Raw genomic sequence first — 23,169 nt, forward strand, 5'->3', positions numbered from 1 at the left:
TAGGATTGCAGTTCAGTGACAGAGCAGAGCCAGGGCCCAGGCAGAACTGTGATTTGCTTCCTGCACACCCCTGCCCATGAAAATGGTGCCCATTGCAGGAGTGCACAGGGAATGGATTATGGTTCTGCACTGGACCGCAGCCCCACACTGTCACCACTCCATGATCCTGATCCCAGTCCCCAGCTCTGCCAGTCTGATTTTAAAAAAATAAATCCAAAGCCCCAGAGCCAAAATCTATCCCAACTAAAGACACCTAAGTACAACCCTATTCCATCCTGCTTGAGCCTCTGAAAAACTGGTATCATATCTGCTTTTATAAAAGCACCACCCTCCTAGCCTAGGCTAAATTACAAAAAATAGTATGGAGGAGGAAGACCCTTCTCACCTTTTGCTAACATTTTTTCAGGGACTCAAGATAGGTGGAACAGGATTACAATTAAGTGCCACAGTCCACTGAGGCATCTAATATGTGGAATAGGATTGGACTCATAATCTTAACTGCCCCTCTTTCCCCCCCCCATAAAAATACCCTTAAAAGTTCTCAAAACAGCTTCCCAGTTCAATAATGCCCTTTGCTCCCTCGTACTATCCCTCTTTCCAATCTTTTAGTCACTATTCTCCTTCTCTCCCTCAGAAAACACATAGGATGGTGGACATATTTTACAATTTCTTCTAAAGGTTACTCAGCCTAGTTATGGGTACACAAGATAAATGAATTCCTGTAAGTCTTGAAGAGTTCTCTTTAATATCTCAGGTGACTGCAAATTTTTATGAATTGTTTGCGGAGTAGCCAGCACTTAGAAATCCATTGCTCAAAATTTATATCTTAAGTTTCTGCCAAAAATCAACTGGATAGAGAGTGCCACTCATGGAAGAATAGCATGCTTTCCTTGAGAAACAGTACAGAATAAGTAGATCAAAACATTTTGCAATAGCTGCAATTTCTGAAGGGTTTGAGCAGGTAGCCTCTATGTATTGCAATAACATAACCTCCAGGAGACAAAGACAGAGATAACAGCAAAATCCACATCAGAAAGAAACGGAAACCATCTTCTGGCCAAAAGCAGATGTCAGAAGACATATTTAACATCTGAGGCTCATGCCCTCACCTTCCCCCTCTACTCCCCATTCTGATATTTTTAACTGGGACTTTTATCAAGGCAATTTTTTCCTTTACTAAATGACTGGGTTCAAATCAGTTTACATGTAATTGAAAGTCAGTCTCCTCCCCCTCCCCCCCATCCCATAAGTCTCCTTTCCTAGAATGTAGTAGTTGAGAACATCTAACCGTGATCTTGTGAAGGCTAGAAGTAACTGATGAATTCAAACCTACTCAACCAATCTTACCCTCTCCTTATGAAGTATATATATTTTTAGGGTGCTTTCACATGTAGGGTGGAAGTGCTTGTTCTGATATAAGAAAGAACTGACTTTGATCAACTTTATTTAGAAAGAAAAAAGAAACATTCTCTTCCTCTTCCCACTAAAGCACATTTAAGTAGGGTGACCATATGGGACAATGTGAAATCTGGGACACTGCCCCCTCCTGCAGGCTGCAGGGAGTCAACAGTCCATCAATGACCTATTGTTCTTTACTTCACAGGTGTTAACAATCACCTGTGAAGTAACTGTTGGTATTAATGGGTAATTTAGCTGTTGGCTAGGGCTTCCTATTTCACAGCTCCTGCCTCTTTGCCTTTGCGCCCTGCACCTTGGACACTCATTTGAATTTTCACTTGCCTGCCAAGACTGGCTTCCAAAATCCACTGTCACAGCAACTAGAATGAATATGCCTCTTTACAGAAATATAACTTTTAAATATTTTCACATAAGCTAATAACACAAACAGAGTGGACACTTAGGTGTGGAGTGCACTGAATTCCTATTCAAGTTGGCAGGAATTCATTCAGGAATGCATTCAGAAGCCTGCAGACTGGGACATACATGGATCAAGCACCTGCAGGTGGTTTACTTGAGATCCTGGTTAGTTCTCCTTAGTATTACTTACCACATTCAGTAGCATGATGATGGAAAAGTTGATGCACACTGCAGTCCCTGTAGTTGCAACCTGAGAGTTATTCCTGATTAAAGCCCACTTAAAGGCAGCAAAAGTGCTGACAGTCACAACACGGTAAATAACAATGCCAAAAACAGCAGCAATCACCACACAGATCTAAAGAGGGGGGAAAAAAAAAACCAAGTAAGAAATCCCAAACTTCCTCAGAACTGGAATTTCTTCCAGAAATTCTCAAGACTATAACAATCTGAAAACACACGTGATAGGTGTGAAACTACATCAATCTGTTTTTCAGAGAAAAGTTTTACCAGAAATAATATCTCTGATTTCTGATCCACTTCCTGTAACATAAAATATTTTTATTACCTGATCAAAATAATGTCTAAATTTAAACAATTTCTTGAAAATACAAATGTTTTATGCCACTGAAAGGTGCTGGTTCTTCACCTCTAAAGTTTTCTTTATTTGGATGAAACCTCACTTCTCTATAGGCAGGCAGTATGAGACTTATGCATCAAACTTGAGTGTTTACATGGTGCATTGGGTTTTATGCTGATGTTCTCCTCAAAGGTGGTTAGAGGCATGAGATTGTGCATTACTTCAGACATCTGCCAAAGCTTGTCCCTTGTAGACCTACCTGAATATGGGAACCTTGTCATTCAGGCTGGGGATTCAAAAGTGGCTAGACATGATGCTCACACTCATTCCCATATGTTGTGTTGGCTACAGAGGGATGGTAATGGATCCAGTCTCATTGTTAATATCCTCCCAGAGGAGACTTTCAACAAAAATTGTAATTATACTGTGGGAACATTGCATCAGAGCTGAGACCACTAAATCACCACATGCAAAACCTGAGCATTAAATAGCAATTAACTAATGTTTTTATCATATTTGAACTGGTCACTTAGGGGGGAGGGGGGTCAAACATTTGGGAATTAACATGGGTGATTCAGTCTTCAGTCTACATTATAATTTAGCTATGCCATTATGTCTTCAGTAGCAGCCAAACATATATTAAGAATGTCCAGGTGTGTTAGCAGACCATGAGTGTGTAGTTAAACCTGACCACTTTGTGATAGCCAATTAGAAAATACAGCTGAATCTTTTCTGAGGACATTTCATGCTAATCAAGTCATGTTTACATTCTTTATTTACAGAAGTGATTTCTCAAAGGATGGCATAATCCAAGTATAAAGAAACCCGAAAAAGAGAAGCTTAAAATCTGTGCGAGCATATACGGCCAGATCATCGGATTCCTTGCTGATACTCTGGTGGCACAGAGCAACACTAAAGTCACTCTACTTCCTGAGTTAGTAGAGGACTGCCTTTTGATGAGTAAAGTTGTATGTGGAGTAGAGACCTGTTAGAAACTTTTTTATCACCTCCTGCCTGGATCCAGAACACAGGAAAAAGGAATATGGCTCAGAAAGCTCTATCCTCTGATGATCACTGCTTATTAGAAAGGATAGACAGGCAAAGTAAACCAGGACAACCTTGAGGTTGTTCTGGTTTACACTGGAACTGGCTTGAGGCTGGACAGCTCTAGGATTGGAGGAGAAGTGTGTATATAGGATGGGAGCAGGTTCCAATAAGTGGGCTCAGTACTGGCTCCAATAAGAGAGCCAATTGGCCCTAAGAAGAACTATGAGAAGAGTGTCAGCAGTCAGGAGTCACAGCAACCTGAATAATATTATTCTAATAGTAAAAAGGTATTGTGACTTCATTTTTAATATTAATTAAATTAAATTAAAAACTGTTCATTGTAAAAATTGAAGCTAAAACTATTTTGCTGACCCCAACCTACAACTATTATTATGTGCATACAAATAACATGGGAAAGCATTACTTTTGCCTGAAGGATTCCTCTGTTCAATTCAGAATTTGTTAGTACATTCTGGGGTACTACTATACAGTAAAAATATGGAGAAATGTGTTTAATGCTCACAGATTCAGGGATTTTAGTCCAGGAACAATATTTAATCTGTTTCTGCTTCAAGAACAATTTTCAAGGGATGAATCAACTACGATTTACTTGAATAGGGCAAGGACCCATACACCAAATCCCACTAGAGTGTTTAGCCATTGGATTTAAATATGTGTGTGTGTGTGTGTGTGTGTGTGTGTGTGTGTGTTTTACACACTCCAGCCTACTTTATAATTAAAGGTAGGTACTGGTAGTAAGGATTCATGCTGCTCTTGATCTCTGTACCTTTTACAATTCAAAACTAGGAGGCTCAGTATTTTGCTGATGCCATGAATAAGGAACCTATACTATGGTACAGGGTGGGGTATAAGCTACATCCACTATGCTCAATGTTTCCTGCTGGATAGCATCAAGCAGTTTCTCCACTCTGCATGGTGGCTGGCTACCTAACAACACTGTTATAGGGAAAGGCATGAATTCAGAGTTATGGTTCCCAATCTAGGGACCAAGGACCTAATATATAGATGTGCCACAATGCTGCATGTTGCAGCACCTAAGCTACTTTAATAATGGACTCTAAAAAGGAAAGTCAGTTGGGCACATTGTATGCTCAATCCAACTGACTACTAGAATGTGGCCAGAATTTTAGAACACAGATTTCAGATTCGGAGACTTAAGAAATGCCCTATTTGGGGTATTTATGCCAGTCTTTGTATATTTTTATCAGCCTAATGTAATCCACCTGTATCACAAAACCAAAACATACCTATTATTCTAAGGTAGGCTTTCTGCTTCATCTTGTTTTTAGTGCACGTACAGAGTTTAGATACCACGGTGATAAGCATTCATGAATACTGACAGGGAGAGCTTGACATTGATTCCTGTCAGTTTTCAAGGGCAAGAAAATTAAAGACTTCAAAATGATTCCTTTGTTAGAAAAATAGATTGGATTCTCCTATCTCACTTGAGCAGTCCCCTCCTACTGTCAGCACCATGGACACCTGAGTTTCTTTTTATTTTTGACCAGTGGCATATATTTTAGTCTCCTGAGGACAGAAATGCTTTTATGCAGCCCACAACGGGCAGCTCAGTAGGGATAACTGTGAAACATAATGGCCTGTGAGATACAGTACATCAGACTAAATGGCCTAAGGACCTTAACCTCCACTAAAACACAGTGCACAGTAAACATTCATAAAGGGAGTAAGGCTTTGGCCATGGCTGTGAGAGAGAGTTTAATATTTAAATCACACAGCGTAAGCTACAATATCACCTTTAGCAGTTATGCTAATGGATGTATCAAATTATCATTCTCTGATTTTCATTTTAAAACTAGACCTCTGTCTCTTCCCTCTTCCTCATAACAATAATTCAAGGGATTAGCATTAATATTTAGGGTTTATATAATGGATGCATTCAGTAAAAGTAAACCATATAGTAAACTCAATGCATATAATTCACAATGCAATGCAAATAAACCAAAAGTAAACTCAATGCATATATATTAAAGTGCTTTAAAATCCAGTGCTGAGGTTCTCATTCAGGTACCAAGCAGCCCTAGATTTTTGTGACTTAATCCTTTCCAGAGAGGACAAAAGTACGTTGATTTTAACTTAGTAAGGTCTTTGACCATTTCTTCTACACATTAGGAATTGGTATTTCCTCTGATGTACCAGTAAATCAGCTTTACCCCACAAACTTTAGTATATTAATTTACACTAGCAGAGCCCCCTTTCATGCATTTTTTAACTGAAGCTCAACTATAAAGCAATAGAAAGATTGTTCACATAAAAATGGTGATTTCCTTCCAATCTCTTCCCCACCTGTGGAAGACAGATACATCACTTCAGAGATTATTTTGTGCAGGATGCGGACAGTTTCTATTTGGAAAGACAGAACATAGGCCTCTCTCTGAAAAAAGGTTAAAGACTGGCTTGGAGCAGGAGGAGGAAAAAATGCTTTCTCCACCCAGTGGAGAAAACTGGAGGAAAAAAAGGTGCTCATTTTGTTATATTTAGAAAGTCAATTGTGAAGCAGAGAGGACATCAGGAGGGCAACGCCGAGCAAATGAAATCTCTTAAAATTGGCACCTGAAGTCATTAACTTAGTTATTGAAAGCTGTTGCCCATCCTTTGGTCCTTTCTCTGCCCATCTATCATACATAATGAGCATTCCTGATTTAATATTCCTTCTGCCTGTCCAGCCTAAGTCTTTGCTTTGCTGCCCAGAAATAAACCTCCCATTCAATTTAAATGGAAATTTTCCGGTCTAGATCACTTACCTGTATCATCACAGGTGTTGAGGCTGTTATATTCTGCTTTCAAACCTCTTGGAAAAGCATTAATAATTCCCACTAGGGCTAGAATATGACACCCACTGTGATTTAGACACACTGCTGTTGGTGGGCTGCCAGCAAGTAATAGATTCAGTAGTTCAGAGGCTACAGTGAGCATTTCAAGAAGAAGTAGAAAACAAACACAGCCCAGCAGCATGGCAAAAAAAAAATCACTGTTGTTTTAAGCTTTGCACTGTGGAGAAAGCACTGTTTGGACGGAACTGTATAAATTCCCATTAACAATGAAAATAATACTTCTTTCTCTAGACCTCTGTCATGCATTGTAACAATGACTCTTGAAGACTCTAACCACGAGCCCTGAGAGCACTTTTTAATCTGGGTCTCTCACTAACAGTGCCTTTCAGCAAAAGCATCTTAAGCTCCTACATGTGCCAAACAATCTCATCCAGCATCTCCATGTTCTCAACAGAGATATAAGACTGTATTTCAAGCAATTTGTAAAGAAATTAAATCTCACAAACCATAAAAAATATTCCAGATGCAGAAACAATAAGTCTGCTGCATTTGTCTGCAAATGCTTGATAAGGCTCTGGCTTTCCAGATATGGGGTTCATCCGTTCTTTCTTGGAGTACTTGGCTTCAAACTGGGGACGTATTTCTTCCTGCAGAACAGATAAGCAGTGTTTATGTACAGTACAGTTATGCGAGGGTATCTAGGAAACTTTAGATTGCTTTCTTTGTAAAATCAATTCTAGTAAATACACCAGTCCAGTCAACCCTTAAAAAGGAAAATAGTAAATCAAAACAAAAGGAGATTTGCATTCACAGCATTACATGGGCAAAATATAACACTTTTTTTGTTACTTACTCATTTAAAGAAGGCCATTTGAAACGTAACTTTGTTTCAACAATGACAGCAGGACACTCCTTGATAAGCTACCATTCTGATGATCCAGGGATTCTAATACTAAGAGGGTAGGAACTCAATAGATCCTGAGCAACATTACATTGCATCCTTTTTCCCATGTTCTGACAAGATTTCTTGCTTGACTTCCCCATTTTAGCAAGCAATTCTGCAGCATTTCAGGCAACTCAGGCAATACTGGATACAGGGTCAGCTTTAAACAGTAGGCATTTTGTCAACTTTTGCTTTACCTTAACTCTCTATAGAAACTAAGTATGTGGATGTCTTACAAAGGTTAAATTACTATAATCTGTTTTACAGGCACTCCATGGGCACGTCCACCTGAGATGCATTAATCTGCATCAGCCTAATTTAATGTGCATTAAGGCCATGTGTCTACAAATGCATGCCCTTAATACGCATTACAAATGTTGAATTTAGGCATAATTAGTTAAAGCTCATTAACATATGTGTAGATGCAATCCAGCACTAACTTTAGGGGACTGGCCTAGGGGGCTGCCCACCTCTCCTCCCCCAGAGCTGGGCTGCTCTCTGACAGTCCCTAGCTATAGGCCATAAAAGCAGCTGTAGGCTATAAAAGCCAGCTCTGCCTGGCCTGTCCCAATCCAGAGCTGCTGTTTGGCCACAGGTGAGTGTTACAAATAGCTGCAGCTTGCTGCACCTCTTGCCCAGCCTGAGACCCCCCCCAGGGCTGTTGCCTGGCTGTCTCTGCCAACAGGACCAGCACCTGCCCCCTGCTACTCCTCACTCCCAGCTCTCTCCTGTACTTCCATGTCCTGTGGTGAAGTGTCTCTGCTGTGTGGCTCCCAGTCCCTGGCTGTGCCCCTCTGCTTACCACTGCTGTCAGCCATCCATGGATGGCCATGCAAGGCCAGCCGTACAGGGGCCCAGACAGCCAGCATGGGATGACAATGTTGTCGCCCTCCTCCCCATTAAGTCCTGGCCCTGCCCATGTAAGCATGCCTGTGCCAACAACCAGGGTCTCCAACTAGACCCGGGATGAGGAGCACAACCTTGTGGCACTCTGGGGCTGTGCCGATGTGTGGAGGCAGTTTATGCGGGGTGGATGCTTGAACACCCACATTTATGAAGCTCTGTTGGGCAGGATGTGGGATCAAGGGAACTCTTAGTTGGTGTGGCAGTGTTGTGTAATGGTCAAGGTCTTGTGGGCACAGAGGATGGCTGTGACCAACTTCAGTCATCAGTCTGGTCATGCCCCAAAGTCCATGCCCTTTGTGCAGTAGCTAACCTACATTTTGGCAACCCAGGAGCTAGGCCACACCCCTGCAAGTGCCACCAGCAGGGGTGGCCTGCCTGAGTCCCCATCCCACCCTGACTCCTCTGGTGATATGTCAGCAGTGGAGGGGACTTCAGGCCTTCAGCACCCTGCCCCATCCTCCTCCCCAGCTGCTGCATGCACTGGCAGCTTTGGGAGCTGCGCCTAGTGGCTGTCTTGCCATTGGTGCAGCCCCAGACCCTGGCATAAGGAGCAGCCAGCCACATCCCCACCAGCTGTCAGCAGTGCCAGTTCCTCCTTGGCGGGGTCCCTGACTGGGTGCCAGCTTGCTGCACATTGCAGGATATGGACACCAGGTGCAGTTAGATGCCATCACCAACAGGGAGGCCTGCGCCAAGCTGCCAACCCTGGACACATGATAAGTCCCACACTGGGGAAGGGCCCTCCTACTCCATGCCTGGCCCACCCACAGTCCCCTGGCCCCAGGTTCCCCAACCCACAGCATGCAGAGAGGCAGGACACAGTTCAGAACTTTATTCAGCAGTCTGTGTCCCTACAGCTGGGTGGGCATGAGCCTCTCACATGCTGAGGAAGGCATCAATACTGGTGGTGATTTTCTCCTCAGTAGTGTGGGGCAGGGATGTGTAGTGCTGTGACGAGTAGCCCTCCAGGTGGTGGCAGAGGTTGCAGGGCAGTATGGGCTTTCCCTCTGCATCATTGTAGCTCAGGGTCCCAAACCAGGAGTGCAGGTATATTTGAGGCAGCAGGAAGATCATCATCAGCAGGGCATAGTGGCTCAGGCACCCCTCAGCCTGAAGAAATGCGTGCACCGACTGGGGCACACATAGCAGGGGCACACTTGGGGCACAGCTGTGACATGGGGGGCAGCCCTAGGGCACCTCCACAGAGAGGCCCCCTGTGGGGAGGGCAGGGGCATGGATAGTCCCTTGTCCCAGGTGTCTGGGAGCCCCATGTACTCCGAACTTGGGTGCCTTTGGCTGGGCAGCAGCACAGCAGAGTGGTTGGCCTGCAGGTACATACGGGAGAGTGGGGTCTGGAGCCACGGCAGCAGGTGCTGCCATAAGCCTAGCCTGGTCTGCCCTGGGAAGGGGGTTTAGGAGACAGCTTGTCTGCGGCCAGCACCCAGTAAGTCAGCCAGTGGCTGCCAGAGTCTAGGCCTGCCAGGCTGACTTACTATGGTCCCTGGGCACCTGTGCATGGCCGACCCCTAATTAGTTCAGAGCATCTTATCTCTGAAATGTTATACACTCTCACAAAAGACTTATGTGTCTTGCCTCTGCAGGGCCAACATCTGGATGTGGAGGAAAGCCCACCAGCCTCAGTGGGGATGCCACCTCAGGGTTGCCCCCATTCATTGCTGGAGTGGTCTATGTGTGTCAGCTGTGCCAGCAGCACACCAGGGACCAGACCTGGCTGCTCCAGCATCTGGTAGCAGTGGTGGAAGAGTGGGAGGTGAGGGAGCAGGCATGGGAGTAGACCTGGTGGACAGAGGACGTCACCCGGCGGGAGGTACAGGACCAGGTGCAGTGGGAGCACTGGGCCTGCATGGAGGCCCTGGGGTAGGAGTGCCTGGAGCAGATCCAGCAGCAGGGGGATGCCAACTGCCAGGCCACAGAGACCCTTCTGGCCTTGGCAGCCATGTACATTCCCCCTGTTGCCCGGCCACCACCCATGGCCCCACAGGGCTCTTGCGTCCCACCCAGTGCCCTGCAGCCAGCTCCCACCTGGCCCTGGGAAGAGATCCTAGGGTACCTCCTGCCTGCCAGACACCTGGCTTGGACCCTGACCTGGACCTGCTGCCACACACCTGGAGCTAGCCCTGCCATTCATCCATGCACCATGCAGCTGAAGGCCCCGCTCCACATGAGGTCACCACCACCTGCTGGGGTTGCTGCAGCACCTGGACCTGTGGGGGAACATCCAGGGGCTGGGGTTCTGGGTACCTGCCCTGGGGTTCTGCCCCCTGGGCCCTCCCTTATAGCCTCTCCCCCCCCTCCATTGGGCATGAACAGTCAAAATATTGTAAATCATTTTCAATATGTATATATTTGCATCATGTATATAGTTTGTCTCCTGTATACAGTTTGCCTCTTGTAAGTGGGTTTTGTATTGTTGGTAGATGGGGAGGGTTGTGGAGGGGCACTATTTGTTGAGGGGGGAGGGATGGGATTGTGGATTGTGAGGGCAATAAAGTTTTTTTGTTTCACTGATGTGTGTGTCCTGAGAGTGGTGCTGGGGGTGGCCATGGGGTAAGTGTTGTGTGGGTGGCAGGCCAGGTGGGCTGGAACAGGGAGTGCAGGAGGAGGTGGTTGGGCAAGGCCTCCTGCAGTCAGTGTCCTGGACCCCACTAGGAGGTGCATGGTTCTCCTGGGACCCAGATGGTGAGGCCTCCTGGGGTCAGTAGAGCCATCACCAGGGCCAACAGCAGTGCAGGGCACTGGTTGTTGCTGGCAGGGGCCAGGGTGGAGCAGCGGAGCACTGGGCACCTCTGGCAAGGGTAAGGACAGGGGCAGCCCTGGCATGGGGAGGCAGGGTGGGCAGGAAGGGAGCTGTAGTGTGCTGCCCCTGTGATGGGCATGGGACTCCAGGGCAGGGAAAGAGCTGGGTAGGGATCAGTGCTTCCAAGTGCTAGCAGTTGGTGCTGGCTTCAACATGGCTGCCAAGGGCTGGCATCCATGTGGCTGGAGGCTGGAGCTCCCCCTAGTGGCCACAGGGGCACACAGCAGGACTGGAGGGACTTGGGATTAACTTCAGTGCTAAGTGCACTAACTTTAGTCCCAAGTCTCTGCATGTGTAGACACCTGGCAAAAAAATTGCTTAATGAGCATTAGCTTAATGCACATTAAATTTAGTCATGCTTATTTGCACATGTAGACATTCCCTATCTGCAGTGTTTATTCAACTTTTACTCCAGTGGTATCTTCATAGCCCCATTTTCAGATGCACTAGAACTGTTTTGTGGTGCAGCCACTCCTTAGCTAGGTAGGCAATTTTCCAGTAGCATATAATTAGCATAATAGAACTTTTATTGCACTTCCTCCTATGGCTGATGTAGAGAGTACTGCCAAGGAAAAACAAGCATGGATTAAACTGTCAGTAATCCCTAGCCACTGTAATAAACTCTTATGACTGTTAGCAGTCAGCATAAATTGTAACAGCCTTGATGGTGCTTCTGTGCTGTGGGACTGATTCATTGTACAGGTGACCAAGGGTCAAGGGAGCACAAAGTTGCTTAGGACCACCTTTGCAGCTCCCACACATCTGCCACAACTGAGGATAATGGTCATTCATTAATCACTTCCTAACTTTAGCTGAACTTACTGGAAATTCCTGCACCATTTTGGCTCTAACTTCCATGATTAAACTAATGTAACTGAAATATGCAGGTGTGGCAAAGATATGAGAGAAATTCAGTGGTACACAAGGAAAACAAATAAACTACCGGACCTCAGCTCTTTGCTTCTGCTGAGAAAAAAAAATCTACAATGAGTGTTTGAATCAGTTTTCTCTGGGTGAGGTTACATGTTATACTTAGACCACACTGTGGGCACTTAAAATGAGTCTGCATGTTAAAGCTTGTTAATTCCTGCTAAGTGTCCTCTGAGTATTTCAAAGTTATGCCACTTTAGATGAGGGTTAACTATGGGCTGTGCTACCTAGCCTATGTAACTTCAGTCTGCTTCAGAGAGATAAAATGAGCAATTTGCAGTCTTCCAGCATCCCAGGATGCACTGCTTTCCCCCTCCAGACACAACCACCCGCAGCAGGGATAGAAGCAGGTATCCTGGCTCCTAGCCATGCCTCTGCTCAACTGCCTTACAGTGGCAAGTCAGAGTTATATAGGCAAGAAATGGTATTAACCTTTAATGGGCTCCTGCTCACAGCATGTTCTAACTTTAACACTGGGTAACATTCCACAGATTTAGTATCGTCTAAATGTAATGTGTAACTTAAACCTCTGAAATGCTGGCTGGCTGGTTGGGTAGGCAGGGTAATATAACACCCTGCTATTCTAGTACAGGAGTGATCAACCTCTGGCCCACAGGCCAAACGCAACCCACAGAGCCATGGCATTCAGCCTGCAGGGCTACCCATGGGTTGGGAAATTTGATGGAGTGGGAGCAGTGGCAATAAATACTGTCAGCTTTCTTGTTACCAAATTCCCAAGCCCCATGCAACCTGACTGAGGCTGAGCCATCCCCTCTTCCTCTCCTGTGTGGCTGGTTTCGGCCAGACCAGGCCTAGCCATGCCCCCTCCTCCCCAGTTCTAGCCCCTGGAGGGTCTAAGCACCATCCATCTGGCCTGAGGAGGAAAAATGTTGGGCACCATTGTTCTAGAACATTATCACATGGTTTCCTGTTTTTCCTGCAGTACCTGGGTATGAAGCTAATAAAGAGACTGAAATGTAATATCTGCATAGGAATGATGCAAGTGACACCACTGTGTCCAGGAATATCTCAAAGGAGAGTATGTGGTAGCAATGAGGAAAGTCAGTGCACAGTTTTATCCAAAAAGACCTCAAAGCATTTTACTACCTGATTTACTAGTAAATCCAGGAGAACCTAACATCTTCTTCCCTCCCTCATCCAAAATTCAACTATCACCCACCCCCTAGCATACTTTACTTACACAAACATCCCACAGCTCTTCTCCAGCATACATTAACCTCAATATATCTACGCTCTTCACATGATGCAGATAAAACCAATTCTACTGTTTAATGGCTTTGCTTTGTCCACAACTGCCATGAAAACCTATTTGAAGTATAACTGCTGTTCAACTGCTGTGAAACAGTTTTGATCACAAAGTAAAGAATGTCTACTTGAAGCTGGCAACTTAAAGAAGGCAAAGTATACTGTGGTCATATGATAATTCTTCCTTATGAAAATTCTATGGGACTTTAAAGATCAAAGTGTTCAGGAATTCATTGACTTACATTTTTCTAGCAATGGCCAGACTTCTAATCATTACTTCCTTATATGTGTCTCTGTTTAAAAAACTACACCTTTTTAAAAAAATGTTTTTTTTTACAGTTAATTGCAGGGAGAAATTTGCCAAAAATGAGAGTTCCGTCACACAAAATTTCTCGTGCTAGCAATATCTCATTTTCAAATTTCATGATGAAAATTACACCAAAAAGAAAAAAAAAAATCGGACATTGTATCTAATCCTAATAAAAACAATACTTCCATTATTAAATTTATGTCTATTTAAAACTATAATTAGGGATTTTAATTGATTTTGGTGACATTGATAATACAACAGCTGTACTGATTTTGTCCATTGATAACTGAATGTGTTATAGAGAAGGCTTAATTAGTACTACTTATTAAAAATAGCATAAACAATGTCTAGTTCACAAGATAAATTGTATAAGGGCCAAATCCCTTTTGACTTCAAAGGCATGTACACATGTGCAAAAGCTTCATGGTCAGAGGCTAAAGGATGAGCCATTTTAATTCTAGCTGAAACAGGATACCTGCCTTCCATCCAGCATGAACCATTTCAATTCATTACTCACAGTACAGATTACCCTGATTTTTAAACCTTATAAAAAGTGTACAGCATATCCTAATGGATGAGGGTCCCATTCTGTACCACATAACTTGGCTTCATTAGTCAAATGTCCAAATGATTTGAGACACCATGAAAACACTGTTCTATGCAAACAGACGTGGAAAGGGGATTTTGCAAAAGGCTGGTCATTGAAAGGGGATTTTTCAAGGCTGGTCATTGAGCAGGTTTTTTAAAACACAATGATTTAAGAGCCACAGCTGGACTTATTTCCACTTACACAGTGTGTGCTCTGCAGGTTTTTCTGTTTTCAGCAGCAGTATGCAGAAATGGTGTGACCTCAGTTCTCTTCTGCACCCTGCCAAGCCTATCACATGGATAATTACCTCTCTCTGGCTTTAGGATAAGTCATTGGTAGGGTTAGAATGACCAATTGCCAACCCTCACGGTGCCATTTGGAAAGAGCATTGATACTTTTCAGAATTAGGACCTTTGACAAGACTTCTGAAGAGGTGGAGGGAAGAAGTGGTGGTGGGGGTTGAGAAGGAAGTAAGCTAACCTAAAGGTGGATAAAATACACTTTTCCACTGGTAAGGAGTCTATCATTGGGGCACATACAATCTTACTTAAGTCCTTCCCTGAACCAGACTGAAATAATATGCTAAAGCAATACAGCACATAATGTTGTCCAGTTAAAACAATATGGTAAACAGGACATTGTCAACTTAGAGAGAAAAATCACACCTATACCTGAAAATATACTTGCTTTAGTTATAAGTGATCTCTGGAATCCTTATAATGAGAGGAACTGAAGAAATATACATTTCTGCTGTCTTTGTGGTGTTTACTTTTGCTTTTGACAGCCTGTCAGGCACCTGCACATTTTTCTCATACACAGACATCGCTCTCGTACATTGTTCTGAGAGGGCTGTAACATGCACTCTGTTCTCCAGGTTTCACAAGAGGACAATTTCTTGCAAAAGCAGAAATAAAGCTGAAACCAAAGCAGTCTCTGGTGACGTGTAGACACGTACACAGGGAGGGGTGGAGTGCTTTAATCGCTCTCAGGTCTGATCAAAAGATGTTATCACAAGAGTAGGAAAATGTTATTATTTAATAAAAATGTAAATATAATAATTCTAAATGCTCTACAAGAGGAGATCTGCATCAATAAATACTATATTTTTAAATAAAACCACTGCAAAGAATTTGAGTTGACAGACTTCCTGCTACGAGGCATAAAGTCTAGCTCCACACAGAGGAGAATACGAAGGGACTGCATATGTAAAAAGTTCCAAAATATCCAATGTGGAGATACCAGAATTCCTGCAAAGGCAACTAAGAGGCACCATCAATTACTGAAGTGTCCTGTGAATTCCTTTTAGAGCATGTCTATACCTAGGCAATGCCATACTGTTTTGTTCCTATCTCCTAAATTGGGAACAGTGCAGGTAGGTTTGAGGTACTGCTGCACCTGGGTGATAACTAGGAACTTACTTAATTCACGGTTTTGCAGTTTTTGTGGAGACCACAAAAACTGGCAGTATCCACAATCACTGGGAAATAATCCATCGATTGTGATTTCCCACAAAATCAACTAACCCCCCCCCCAAACCACAGCATATTATTCATATAATAAACTGTTTTAAAATCTCCTAATCCTTACCATGAATTTAGACAATGTATCAATCCCTCCAGCCACTCTCATATGCTTGAGACATACTGACTATCTGCAATGATGGCAGGGCCTTTCTGCCAATCAGCAGTGATAGTGGGACCTCTCCACTAATTAGAAGAGAGGGACAAGACTGCAGGGAAATGCCCATGAAATTGGCCCTTCTTGCCGTGAGCAAGCACAAAAATGGTTTTGCCTTGCCATGAGTTAAGTAGGTCTCTAGTGATAACTGCAGAGAACAGCCAATTAGCCCTCCCACAGTACTGCACTAAAGCAGCATGGCAAGTTTCAGCATGGCACCACCCAGCAGAAAAAGTTGATGGGAGAGTTATGCCTTTAGTGTCTTTTTGTTCTAAGGAATCACACCAGTAAAAGGCTTAAATCTTGACCTGGAAATCAAGATTTTAGTTCTTCAAGTTCTTGAGCTCTAAATGAAAATGTCTTCTCACAGTTTTTCTGTGGTACTAATCGCTGGGGACTTCTAACCATTAGGAAACAAAACCATCACATTTTAGCCTTATTTAACATCTTAAGTCTGAGCAGCTCCATTTCAGCGCACTCTCAGTGGGATATATATCCCTCCATTAGTAAGTGACCACAGCACTTAGGGAGTCGCAGGACTGCAATTCAGCACTTGAAGAATGTTGGTATTCTCTAGACATGCTAATAACCATTTCAAAGCAGTCCTAGGACTGGTCTGACACCACTTGCATATGGCTGGTAAAGCTCCCACAGCTACTTAGAAGCCTATTTTCAGACCATGACCATCATCTTTACTCTCTAGGGCTTCATAGAAACTCTCCACTTGACTCGAAACAGTCATTTGCTTTGTTTTAGTTCTTCACTTATTTTCTGTACAAATTTTAAACTATCTGTCCTACCAGCGAGTGCTCCGCTATATGGCCTCTTTCCAAAGGGATGAATGCTATCCCATTAGAGCCCTGGGTGGGAAGATCTATAGAGGCCCAGAAGTATGTATTCTTTTCTAGAGGCAACAGAATAACAGATGAGCAAATACTGCCTATGAATAGTCCTCTTGCAACTGTAGAGAGCCTTCTTTGGGCCTTGCAGGTTCTCAGAATCTTGGCTTTCCTCCACCAAGCCTCTTATTTCCATTGCTGCCTGGGTCCTCCATGTGCTACTCCTTTCTGTGCTGACTGTGGCTACTTTGCACATCCTAGCTTCCTACCCATCTGTATTCTCTTTCATTAGGGTGAACTCAGCCCTTTGAATTCAAACCTCTTTTACCTATAATTATAATCCTCTTTCATAATCTGCAGAGCGCTGGGTAGACCTACTACGATTTGACAATAATGACCATTTGGGACAATGAGAAGTTGATAGGAACATTTCAAAGTTCCTTATCAGTATTCTTAGTGACTATCCAAAGCAAATCTAACATTTTATTATTTACCAAACTTTATGCTCATGTCTGATGTCCAGTTATTCAAGGAATGGCATGAAGGTCAAATTTTCTGCTGTATTTTTTTGGTTCACCAAGCAATTACTTAAAAAAAATCATGCTGAGAGTCTTTTTGGTGTGATGATTTTTGAATTCTACCACAATGGAAGCCAGATTCTGTTTATATTTATACTGGCACAAACCCAGATTGTTCCCACTGACTTTACTGAAGCTATTTTGGATTTATATTGGTATAGAATAAGAGCACAATTTGGCCTGGGGGCAGCAGGCGGTGGGGGTTGGGGGTGAGAAAGGAGTTTCTTCACAGTTCTGGATAAAGCAATCAGGGAGAAAATGCTCATCCTTGTATGAGGATAGATGGAAGATTCCCCTTCTAGGTTCTAAGTATTGTGAGCAAAAATTTTGTAATAAAGCTAAAGGAAAAATACCTTGTTGAGTTTTAACCAGACTCTTTTGTATACAATATAAAAGAAGTAGATTATTTATACAGACCTCTTCTTCTTCCCAGTCTATCAAATCCCAATCATAAGCAATCACTGCTCTTCGTCTTTTCCAAAACTCCAGGAAAACAGTTGCTAGAGCAAAAAGAAAAAAAGGAAATATAACATCACTTTCACTTGATGATAATGTGTTAACTACTATCAATTCCTATTTTCATTTCTTTGCATAAATAGGTTTTGTTGAAATACAAATCTTTGCAATGATCAAGGCTATCTTCAAAAGGTATTACTTTCTATCATGTATCAAGCATGATTGAAGCTTTAGAGATTTAATTTACTGCTAAATGAAAATGTTTAATGTTCAGCCAAGTAAGTGAAGGATTGAGCAGAATGAAATGATTCCAGTGAATCATCATAGCTAAACTAGACAGACTAATGACAAAGGAAAAGATTTTTTGGGGACAGTGTAGATAAATCAGGTACATTTTCTTATCAGAAAACGATTTAAAAATACACAGGGAATCTGAATTGTGGGGAAGCCAAAATTTGCACATTCCAGTACACATTTAATTCAATACAGAGCAATTTACACACACACACACACACACACACACACACACACACACACACACACCCCCTCTATATATCAGAGTTTATTTTTTCCACGTGAAGCACAGCTGAGCATGAAGAACAGTCTGAATTTATAGAGATTATTGTAATATGGTATGCATAAAAGCGACTGTGCTTGCCACAGTATTTTATGTTGTAGAAAAGATCAAAAAGCACTCAGTTGAAGATACCAGGACAGATCTTGATGTTCTGGTAACTAAAACTGGTAATGGATATCTTTTTTCTCTAAGTCCTATCTTAGAGAACACATATTCATGGGCAAGAAGGCACCCTTGGCTTGCCTTCTGAGATTATCAACAAGGCCGGCTTTATAGTCTTTTCTGTGATGGAGCTACTCATTACCTAGTAACTGTATTCAGTGCACCAATTCATTTAATACAGAGCAGAAAACAAACCAGCCAGATAGCAAGATCTTTCAGCCACTATTAACTTGTCTTTGATTCCCACCCCCCTCACACACTGTTCCCCACCCCCAGTTCCCCACTTTTCAGGGCAAGTGGCAAAATACCAGAGTGATTCTCATCACAATATTTCTACTCCATGGATGCAGACTATTTAAGAACCTTGTGAGATTTTTCAGTCCAAGCTTTTGAACTTTTCATCTATCAGGAATAAAATAATTTGTTTCTCTCATTATTCAAGTATGTTTGGAAAAAAGGTATTTGTGGCTATATTAAATCTACCCTTTTCTTTTGAAGTTTCTTTTTGATGCTATTTTTAATTTATTCAAAAGTCACCAGTGCAGTGGGATCCTCATGTTGTTTCCCCTTTTCCAATTGTATCACACTTATTTTTTTCTACTGAGGACGGTAGCCCATCCTTTCTGTCACTGGATATTAATAAAATCATAGAATAATAATGACAAGGGATCTCAAGAGATCATCCAATTCAAATGCCTGCTCCAGGGAGGACCATTTCTGTCTAACCTATCCCAGACAAATGTTGATCTTAGCATACTGCAGCATACACTGTTGATAGCTTATCTCTGGTTGATTTCCCATATTTTTATACTTCTGAGAGCTGCTAAAAACAAATCTAGAGACCTCTTTTTTTGTTATTAGACTAAGACCCAATCTACATATTACACTTAAGATGTGATAACCAGTCATGTTTAATGGTCACCTGGCCATATGTTCAGTCAATTAATGGTGTGTTGAAAAGAGGAACTAATTATGAAGTTATTCCACAAAATATGTGTAACAATTTTGTAGTAGCTTCCTACCACAACATTAACTGAACATCTGGCCCAGGGCCCCTGGGGCTGGGAGTTCAGTCAGCTGATTGGAGCTCCCAGCTGGGTGGGGGGACATGTGTATCCCTAGTCCAGGGAGCTCCCAGCTGACTGCTGTCTCTCAGCTGTGGCACTGCATGGGGTGCCCCCATGGCTGGGAGCCCTGTCAGTTGAGGAGGCTCCCAGCATGGGAGCTTGCTTCTTGCTAGTGCAGGGGAAGCCTGGGATCAGGTTCCCCCTGCACATGTAATAAGGCATGATGGGATCTGATTCACAATCCCACAATCACACCTCCTGCCATGCACGTGTAGCATGGCAGGAGGTGCAATTGTGTGGATGGTTCATTAGATCCCATCATGCCTTTACCTGTATGTGTAGATGGGCCCTAATTATTGCTACTACCCCACATTCTCTTCTGAAGGTGACAGCTTAATTTTGCTGTACTTGAAACACTTTGTAATAGTAAGAGCTTTGTTAGGAGCAAGAGTTTTGCATGCTGTGTTAACAGCAACAGTTTTGCATGGTAATTCTATAGTAGGCCGGTGTAGTGGCACATAGCCTCCCACTTTGTGAGCGTGACCGAACCATGAACCTAGATAGTAGAATGTTGTAAGATAGTGGAATGTGATAAACACCAGGTGCGTTGGATCATGACTCATCCCCATTTTCTTAGCTTGAGATAACCAAATACTTAGCTCAAGATAACGTTGTTTACTTCAGACTATATAAACTGTATATTCTTAAGTTACTATGGGTTCTTCAGCTCTGGCAAGAGTTCCGACTTGTGCGGAGCCCGGGCACAGGTTATCGCATCCCCGGGATCGGGACACTCCGGGGCCAGAGGAACCACGAGGGGTAGCAGCTGCTGCCTAAGGCCGATGTGAGGTGACCTTCCTCTCTGCTCTGTTCTATCTCCTGTCTCTGCGAGTATCCTTAAATAAAGCTTTGCAAGGGTGAAAACAACCATGAGTACATCCTTTGTTCAAGCACAGAGAATCCTCTGAACCCAGCAGTTCTTTCTAAGAAACACTTCTTTTAGGATAGATGGGATAGATTCATCCCATGTTTACTGTTCTTGTCAGGAACTCTGGGGCTCAAACCTAGGTCTTTCCAGGCTTGTGGGTAATAGCCTGTGTTGCAGCACCCCTAAGCAGCTAGCTAGGAACTGCACCCAACCCAGCCTGGGACCTCCTGTGAGGTTCCCAAGGGGAGACCATGTGACCCAGGGAAGCCAATGAAAGCCACAAGTCCTTGATGGGAGAGCTATAAAAAACATCCTACTTTCCCTGAGGCCTTGTCCCAGCAACAGTGTTTGTAGCCTTATTATTTGGGACCCTCCTGCCTTGCTCTAGTCTCACCAATTTCTCAGCCCATCCTGCCCTGGCTCCCATCTGTCTCTAGTCATTGACCTGTGTGCCTAGTTCCTGCCTCACCCCTGCTTTGGAGCCTCGTACCTTGTTCTTGCTTATCTCTTTGTATGCTTTTGACTCCCTGGCTCCTGACCTTTGTTCTGTCCTTGACTATGGGTCCGTCTTGACCCCCAATCTAGTATTTCAGAGTCAGACTGACACCGGGTAGTGAGACCATTGGCTTTGGCTTCTGGACTTCTGGTATGGTTGATCTTTGGCTGCTGAAACCAGACGCTTCACATCCAGGGTGTATTCATGACAGCTCTTCAAGACTTTTTCTTGAAGTTCTGAATGTAACATGTTATCTTCCAGGCACATGTTGCTATAATTTTACTATACTATTGTTTATTCCCCTCTCACCCTCCTGCCAACATCCATTTCTGCACTCATCTCTCAACATCACCTTTTTTTGCTACATTCAATCCAACTTGCTTTGCCTCTTCTAGTTAATGACTTACTCCTTATCTCTGATCAGGGATTCTCTTCTCTCTCACACTATTTCTGAGTATCACTGAACATCTCCTTCCTTCTTGAACACAGGTATTCAGGATTACTTCAAAGAACCTCCCTAAATTCCATCTTTTTTGAGAGCAAATGAAAGAAGCCCTGTGGCTTGAAAAAGAAAAGAGTTAAATACCTCAGCAAGGTTATATTCTCTTAAACTGTGTCTGCTACATGATAATTCTTTTATCACTGAAAACATGCCTGCTGGGAGGCAAAAAGGAATTATAGTGAGGACATTTTTAATGTCCTCTTAAGGAAATATGGGGAATGGAAGGAACAGGCATGTAAGCTAAAGTAATTTGGTTGTTTCTCTAGCAAAGCAGTAATAACGGCTGGAACTGGTTAATCGCTCACTGTTGAAGGAATACACTTGTATTCAAACAACATATGTTTACAAACAGTGCTAGACAACAAAACTTGTAATATTTGTTTCCAGTGCTTTGTCTAAATAATCAAACACTTTGCTACTTGACCTTAAAAGAATGTACTTGTAGCTTAACTGACTGACTAATTATCCAGGATATCTTTTTTAAATAAATGTGCTTTCATCAGTTTATATGATGAGCCTGTGGCAGGAAGCCACCTTTGTTTATCCCCAAAATCTCTGTGCTGTGACAATTTGATTAGGATGGGCCCAGCAGAGGAGACACACCTTTACCCTATCTCTTTAGGTAACCTGAGTTGGCTACATTCCTGAGGGAGGGGGGAAACCTGCTCCCTCTGCCTACGAGACTGGTATCAGCTACCTGGGTGAGGGGCTTCTACCTGGTGGGCTAGAGTCTGCCCGGCAACTAGTGATGTATTTCAAACTGGTTGGCTGACAGCCAACAGGTGCTGGCCTCCATTGGGCCCGGGGAATGAGGTCACAGGGGCTATATAAGTTAAGACTGCCCAGGAGGAGGGGGCAGCAGCCATGCAGGGGACTCAGACTTAGAGAGGAGCTTTACCATCTGAAACTGGCTGTCTCTCCCAAAACTCACGAGCTAGGAACAGCCTGCCTCCAGAGGGAATTTCCAACAGCCTCTGAATGATACTTGTGAGTAAGCTACTTGAGATCTGATTAGATATCTAGCTGGCAGTAACTCAGATGCGTGGTCAAAAGGCTACCTCAGCCAGATTGTTTTGCTCTATGGGATTTCTATGATATTGCTCTATCTTGTACCCTATTTCCACCCTACCCTCTGTAATTAATAAAGTTCTTCTTTGTGACCGGTGTAGGAGACTTATTGAGGAGTGGGTCTAAATTATGCCTAAGAGGCCCCTTAGGTCTGCAGACTAAGGGAGACTTTCCTTTTTGGCCCCTGACTTGGGGAAGTGCCCCAAGTGCCTGTACTGGGTCGAGTACCCATAGGACTATTAGGTCTGTGTTTCCCTGAGGACACAGGGCCAAGACAGTCCCTTCTCGGGGTGATGGCAGCTTACGTTACCCCTAGGCTAGTGAGTGTGCTCCAGGAAGGGGGACAGCTGGACGTGAGGCGCCCCTAGGGAGGCACTCAGAGCCTGGAAGGTGGTCGGGAACAAGGAGGTGGGTGGCTCAATGCAGGAGCGCCCCCTACTGGCCTGCCACAAAGCCCATCTATTGTCTGAGCATTGAGTCTTTGTGTATGTGTATGGATGCATGAACATGTGTGAAGCAAGAGAGATTTTTCATAATTCAGTCATAACCCTAACTAACATCTGATACATTTTTTGGTACATCTAGCCTCCTCTTAAAGACCCCCAGGGTAGGAGCCAGCACCACTTCTCTTGGAAGTTGGCTCCAGATCCTAGCCTCCCTGACAATGAAGTAGCGCCTCCTGATATCTAGCCTGAATCTACCCTCTGCCAGCTTGTGACCGTTATTTCTAGTCACTCCTGGTAGTGGTCAGGGGAACAGGGACTCCCCCAATGCCTGCTGGTCCCCTCTGACTAGTTTGTAA

At 43.6% G+C, this 23,169-nt stretch overlaps 1 protein-coding gene across 1 annotated transcript in view; it reads right to left on the bottom strand.

Annotated features, from left to right (window-relative positions):
- ANO4 (anoctamin 4) overlaps window positions 1-23,169 on the bottom strand; it is a 259,235-nt gene that overhangs the window by 54,762 nt on the left and 181,304 nt on the right. The window contains exons 14-16 of the mRNA XM_019514994.1: window positions 17,529-17,611; window positions 6,762-6,902; window positions 2,009-2,173 (exon numbers count right to left, since the gene is read on the bottom strand). Of these exons, the coding sequence (XP_019370539.1) occupies window positions 2,009-2,173; window positions 6,762-6,902; window positions 17,529-17,611 (389 nt within the window). The remainder of the gene's footprint in view (window positions 1-2,008; window positions 2,174-6,761; window positions 6,903-17,528; window positions 17,612-23,169) is intronic.

The sequence above is a fragment of the Gavialis gangeticus genome, unplaced genomic scaffold, assembly GCF_001723915.1.
Source record: "Gavialis gangeticus isolate Ggan-Ray unplaced genomic scaffold, GavGan_comp1, whole genome shotgun sequence".
In the NCBI taxonomy this organism is placed as follows: Eukaryota; Metazoa; Chordata; order Crocodylia; family Gavialidae; genus Gavialis; species Gavialis gangeticus.